The following is a 7,255-nucleotide window of genomic DNA, read 5'->3' as shown; positions in this document are numbered from 1 at the left end:
AGGGGGATTTCAGTATTTTGTTACTTTTATTGATGATTGCACTCGCATGACTTGGGTGTATTTTCTAAAAAATAAATCTGATGTCTTTGAAAGGTTTACATTTTTTTATAAATTGATTCTTACTCAATTCAATACAAAAATCAAAACCCTTAGGTCTGATAATGAGGGGGAATTTGTTAACACAAAAATGAGAGACTTTTGTGCCCAAACTGGTTTAGTACACCAAACTTCTTGTGCTTACACACCCGAGCAAAATGGGGTAGCTGAATGTAAGAACCGTATTATTCTTGAAATGACTAGGGCCCTCCTTTTAGACTCCAAAGTCCCAAAATCCTTCTGGCCAGAATCTGTTGCCACATCTGCCTACCTTATTAACCATTTGCCGACAAAAATACTTGACAAAAGAAACGCTCTCCAAGTCCTGCCCACACTAACCAATATTCCTCCCGCATTATCTCTAGATCCCCGTATATTTGGTTGCTCTGTCTATGTCCATATCCCAAAACATGAGCGTACAAAACTTTCTCCCTGTGCCGTCAAATGTGTCTTTGTTGGGTATGGGTCTAATCAAAAGGGCTATAGATGCTACAATCCCAAAACTAGACAGATCACCACAACCATGAATTGCACCTTCCTAGAGACAGAATTCTTCTACAATACCCAACTTACCAGCCAGGGGGAGAGTGAAATAGACTTCAATGCTAGTGAAATGTTAAGTTGGGCACCTGCGACCATTAATCATAATCCTACTGGAGATCGACCCGAGTCAGATACATCTGTCGCCGAGCAAGTTTTACCTACTGTACAACCCGAGAAGCCCATTGCTCACCCAACGTCGCCTCCCGCTTTAGTATCCGAGGTAAATAATGTCGTTGAGAATTCCCTTACTTCTAACAATATGCATGATGAGATTATAGATGGGGATACCAGACAGTACATCCTACCTCCAAGGAGCACGAGAGGAATTCCGCCAAAACGGTATTCTCCAGAGAAGATAGACAGACGACCACGATACGCGATTGGAAATGTGGCCAAGGCAAACATGACAAAGATGACAAGGGCGTTTGAAGCTGCTTTATATAAAGAAGAGGAAATTCCGCAGACATGGATGGAGGCTATCAAAGTCAAACATTGGAGAGAAGCAATGTTGTTGGAGTTAAAAGCATTGGCAATGAATCACACTTGGGTGAAGTGTCTTCTACCCGAAGGGAAGAAACCTGTAGGTTGCAGATGGGTATTTACGATAAAGAGAAGACCAGATGGATCCATTGAAAGATACAAAGCCCGCTTAGTGGCAAAAGGATACACTCAGACATACGGTGTAGACTACTCAGAGACATTCTCCCCTGTGGCTAAAATGAACATTGTACGAGTACTACTATCTATTGCAGCCAATAAGGACTGGTCATTGCATCAGTTCGATGTAACAAATGCCTTCCTACACGGTGAGCTGAAGAAGGAAGTCTATACGGTGGCCCCTCCTGGTTTTGAAGATGAGTTTGCAGCTGGAGAAGTCTGCTTATTAAAATGGACTTTGTATGGGTTGAAACAGTCTCCAAGAGCTTGGTTTGGGAGGTTTACAGAGGCGATGAAAAAATATGATTACCAACAGAGTCATGCTAATCATACGCTTTTCTTGAAGAAGAAAGGAGACAAGATCACGTGTTTAATAATCTATGTTGACGACATGATCATCACAGGAGACGACACAGAAGAGATAGAGCAGTTGAAAAAGAATCTTACCAAGGAATTTGAGATGAAAGATTTAGGGGAACTCAGATACTTCCTAGGAGTTGAAGTCTTAAGATCAAGGGAAAGAATCTTCATCAGTCAAAAGAAGTACATTCTTGATCTATTAGCAGAAACAAGGATGATGGAGTGCAAACCGGCAGAGACACTAATTGTTGTGAATCATGGACTTCAGATTGTGGAAGGAGCAAAACTAGACGATAAAGAAAGGTATCAGAGACTAGTAGGTAAGTTGATTTACCTATCTCATACCAGACCCGATATAGTGCATCGCCCGCAAAATGATCACCTTGAAGCGGCATTGAGAATAGTCAGATATCTGAAGAGGACTTTTGATCATGGAATAATGTTCAAGAAAAATGGACACTTTGAAGTTCATGGATACACAGACGCTGACTGGGCTGGGAACCCGATGGATAGAAGATCAACATCAGGGTACTTTACCTTTGTAGGGGGAAACCTTGTCACGTGGAAAAGTAAGAAACAAAAGGTTGTGCATTATCAAGTGCTGCAGCTGAGTTCAGGGTCATTAGGAATGGTTTAACGGAAGTATTGTGGCTTAGAGGGTTGATGAGTGAATTAGGACTTGTGTCACAATACACTTGTCAATTATTCTGTGATAACAAGGCAGCAATCAGTATTGCAGAGAATCCAGTCCAACATGATCGAACAAAGCACGTTGAAGTGGATAAACATTTAATCAAGGAAAATATTGAATCTGGTGTTGTTGAATTTCTTTTTGGTCGCTCTGAAGATCAGTTAGCTGATATTCTGACAAAAGCAGTGGGAGCAAGGAATTTCTCAGAAGTGCTTGGCAAGTTAAGTATCGGAAATCCCGTAACTTAACTTGAGGGGGAGTGTTAGCAGGATATGTGCAAATCAAGAATAAATCAAGGAAGATCATAGGCAATCAAATCAAGAATTACATTCCTTATTTGTAGGACCTAATTAGTGTGTAAATATTTTCCTAGAATAGCTACACGTCTTGTATTCTCTATTTAAGAGAGATTACTACATTATTCATCAATCAATAAAATAAAGGTGAAATATTCTCAACAATGCAGTTCAACACCCCCGAACCAATATATGGAATAAAAATGAGGGAATGCTTCTTTTGGATACTTCCACACCCCATCTGCTCTATTGGAACCTTTAATATGCAAATTATTCAATGGATACTCCAAGGAGCCTATCCCTGCAAGGAGGGAAACTTGAGAATGGCCCGGTTACTCATACTAGATGAACTTGAGAATGGCAATCCAGGAAACAGGTTACTGATGAAGCTATCATTTCTAGGGCTGAAAAAAATATCGAAATCCCAAAATATCGGCCTTATCGTGTCAAAAAAATACTGAAAATACCGAATTTTCTGTACGGTATGAGACCTTTAAGGTAAGGTAAAAGTATGAATTTTCATATACCGCAAAATACCAAAATTCGGTATACCCCGTAAGTTATGGTATATACCGTAAAACATAAATATAATTATATAGGGAAATTGATTAGAAAAATCATGAAATTTCACAAAATTTTGGTATTTCCCACAACCTTTTCAAGTGGTCTTAAAAATCACCAACTTTTCAAATTGCACGGATTTCCCACACTAAAGTGTCCGGTGTAAATTTGCCTAAGCGGAATACCGATACTAATTCTAGAGCATCCATATCATCATTAGTTTGATCTTCCATACAAGAACCCCGACTATTATACGCATGCTTTTTGGCATGCAACGTAAGCAAAATTTATGTTGAAAACTTTTGTGTGGGAAATCTGCACAATTTGAAAAGTTTATGATTTTTAAGACCACTTTTAAAGGTTGTGGAAAATACCAAATTTTTGTGAAAGTTCATGATTTTTTCTGATCAATTTCCCTTTATATAAAAAATGAAAGTGAAAGTGAATCTTACCCATCTCGTTGTGAATGTGTGGCTGAACGATAATAATTTTCACTGCTATAAATCTAAGCGAAATTAACAACAATGACAACACACGGGAAACAATTTGTGTAGTGTCCACATATGCGGGGTAGACAAGATAAGGAAAGAGTTTCATTATAGCACAAAGGAATATAGAGATCATAGCAAAAGAAAATGCACAAATATTGGTTATGATCAAGTTTTCATAGTTAGTCAGCTGTGTTTCACCAATGATAGCTGAACCCAGAATATGTCCTCCGGTTTCGTCTGCCCACACGCCACTAGGCAGATTGGAGGTGCATTGGTAAGCCAATGTGGCTACAAGTATAGAACAAACAATCCACATATCAATTCCCACAAAGTTGTACGACAACTACAAGAGAGTTGATAACAACTAGCAATTTCATTTCCTCGTTGTGTCCTGCCAATTCAAGCTCAGACTCCCCACTTTTGTTCTTGTGCAAGCTCTTGACTTTGTTTTTTCAGAAACAAAGTAATTGACAAATTCGTGTTTCATCTTTTTGACAGCGAGATGCAACATCGTGTTTCTGTCATCATCAACTGTTGATCTCAGCTCGGACCACGAGGGATGTTGTCGAAAAATCATAACAGAATCTAATCGGCCAAAGTCGACGCACGCCTGCATAATCGTTTGCCTGTTACCTTGTCTTTGTTTCACAGCCGCACAAGACGAACTATGGCTCAGAAGAAGTTGGAGAACTTCATCAACATTCCCATTCAGAGCGGCAACATGAATAAGATTCAAGCCAGTAACATCCAGCTCCATGCACGCCATTGGGCAACTTGCAAGCAAGAGTAGGCATACTTCAAGATGGCCTCCCTGTGCGGCCAAGTGAAGTGGATTCATTCCATTAGTATTGTGCTCAATGCATGCGTCTGGGTACGCTATAATCAACATTTCACATATAGCATGATGACCTTTCTTTGCGGCTAAGTGTAGAGGCAGAAACCCGGTCAGTGTTGAGGCTTTCACGCGCACAATCTCAGGAAAATGAAGAATCAACGCTTCAACCAACCTCATATGCCCGTGTAATGCAGCAAAATGAAGCACACTCTATGATGAGACTGCTTCGTGTGGCCTTTCGTTAGAGAGAAGAGAGTCCAGGGATGATATATCCCCTGTCTGTGCAACTCTGCGGAACATGTTGTTCAGATCTCTTTGTTCCATTGGACTACTACAGAAAGGCTATAGGAAAGAAAGTCACCAGTTAGGTGATTAAGTGCACACTAAATTGTAGAGAGCTTGAAACAAAATGAAAAATGTTTTTTTTGCTATGTAATCCATTTACAACTCCATGCCTTTCATAGCCACAAAATAAAGACATGTGAGATCATATAATTAAGACACCATAAATCACAAAATTATGGCAATAGAAGTTACAAGAGAGGTGGAAAGGTAATAACATTTCTTTGCACACTATTGTTAGATGTAATTCACCCAACAGTATTCAAGAAAATTAAGGAACACTAATAATGTATGTCAAATTAAATTAAGAGTAAACTATAAAAACAATTTTTGGACTATGAGTTTATTTCACCAACAGTCCCTGAACTTTAAAAATATCTCTAGTAGTTCCTGGACTAAGGGTTTATTTCACCGGCGAATATTTAGCACTTTTCACCCAAAAATGCCCCCAAAAGTGAGATGACCATTTTTGTCCATTCACAGTTTTACCTTTCCAGACATGTCACTTTCAAACCCAATCTGATATTATTTCAAACTACTTGGATTCTGTGCGATTAATTTTTAATATTGAATCTATGCATTCATATACTGAATCTGATATTGTTTCAAAACTATCTGCCCTTCGTGCATTGCATATCAGATTCAGTACTAAAGAATAATATCGCACAATGCAAGTACTTTGAAATAATATCAGATTGAGTTTGAAAGTGACAAGTCTGAAAATGTGAAATTGTGGATGGCCAAAAATGCCCATCTCACTTTTGGGGGCATTTCGAGCGAAATTGGCGACAAAAAGTGCAAAAGAACCGTAAGTGATTTAAACCCTTAATCCAGAGACTATTTTTGTAGTTCACGCTTAAATTAATCTAAATCATAATTTTTTAATAGTATTGCTAAATAGATTGTTTTTACTCACCATAGTAAAATGACTTATTTTATATTGGTTTATATAAATAATACTACATCCGTCCCACATTAAGTGTCACATTTTGCCATTTTGGTGCGTCTCACAATAAGAGTCACATTTCATTTTTACGATAAATGGTAAGTACACCCCACATTCCACCAACCAATTCTACTCATATTTAATTATAAAATTAATATATATATATAAGTGGGACATAGTCCACTAACTTATTCAACCAATTTTTCTTTACATTTCTTAAAATTCGTGCCCATACTAAATATGACACTTAATGTGGGACGGAGGTAGTACCTTTGAATTTCTTTAATTATCACATTAATAAATCTAACCTTTCTATATTTATTAAAAAATTTGTAATAACAATTTTATTATTTTCATCAAAACCCTCTTGCTTACATGTGTAGATAGATATTTTACTTTATTACCACCATCTCAAATATATATATATATATATATATATATATATATGGATGTATTCATTTCCTTTTTGTATCTTTTGTTCTTTGTTCTTTTTAATCTCAGCCCCACGATTTTGTCATCCGACGGTTAGATTGGTGACACGTGTCATTTAATAATGCAAATTTTCAGTTGAATAATACACACCGACTAATAATGCACCATTATTGTGTAATAATGCAGATTTTCAGTTGAATATTGCACACCGACTAATAATGCACCATTATAGTGTAATAATGCAGATCATCTGGACCGTTGATGAATAAGATATAACGGCCCATATTAAGAAGAATAAAGGATCTAAGGGATGAATAGGAGAATAACGCTCTCATATATATATATATATATATATATATATATATATAGAAACTATACAAACTATGTCACCGGAGTGTACAAACTATGTCACCGGAGTGTACAAATTATGTCAACGGACTGTACAAATTCTGTCACCGGGGGTCGATGTCAACGGAATGTACAAATTATGTCACCGGGGGGATGTACGGAGTGTACAAATTCTGTCGACGGGGGTGTCCAAATTCTGATTTTTCGATGTCAAAATGTTGACATTAGAAAAATCTCTTATATTAACCGTTGATTATTGTATTAAGTGAGTATGATTAAAGTTTGTATAGTTTGTATTTTAGAGAGTTTGTATTTTATCACACCCCTATATATATATATATATATATATATATATATATATATATATATATATATATATATATATAGGGAGATGATCAAAATAAGTATGTGTTTAAATCCAGAAATGCAGACCAAATCTTGGCCCTAGGATTAGATGATCTAATGGTCAATAATTAACCAAAAACACGGAAGGTCATAATTAAGCAATTTTAGGTCATATTATAATATTTGGGTTTAATGTCATGCTAAGATCGTTTTAGGTCATGCTTTGTTAGCATGACCTAAAAATTACCTAATTATGACCTAAAAGTGACCTAATTATGATATTATTCTGCGTTTCTGTATTTAAATCTAGTT

General features: G+C 36.9%; 1 protein-coding gene across 1 annotated transcript; it reads right to left on the bottom strand.

The window, feature by feature from the left end:
• Positions 1 to 4,068: 4,068 nt before the first annotated feature.
• LOC121745748 (espin-like) lies at positions 4,069 to 4,707 on the bottom strand. The gene has a single exon (XM_042139707.1). The coding sequence runs from the start codon at positions 4,705 to 4,707 to the stop codon at positions 4,069 to 4,071; it is 639 nt and encodes a 212-aa protein (XP_041995641.1).
• Between the last annotated feature and the right edge of the window lie 2,548 nt (positions 4,708 to 7,255).

This window comes from Salvia splendens, chromosome 8 (genome assembly GCF_004379255.2).
Source record: "Salvia splendens isolate huo1 chromosome 8, SspV2, whole genome shotgun sequence".
NCBI classification, from domain to species: Eukaryota; Viridiplantae; Streptophyta; class Magnoliopsida; order Lamiales; family Lamiaceae; genus Salvia; species Salvia splendens.
The sequence above is the reverse complement of the archived record's forward strand: the minus strand, read 5'-3'. Positions and strand labels throughout refer to the sequence as shown.

Bases quoted from the DNA above. Each gene is read 5' to 3' on its own strand.
- LOC121745748 (XM_042139707.1), bottom strand. From the start codon at position 4,707: ATGAGGTTGGTTGAAGCGTTGATTCTTCATTTTCCTGAGATTGTGCGC.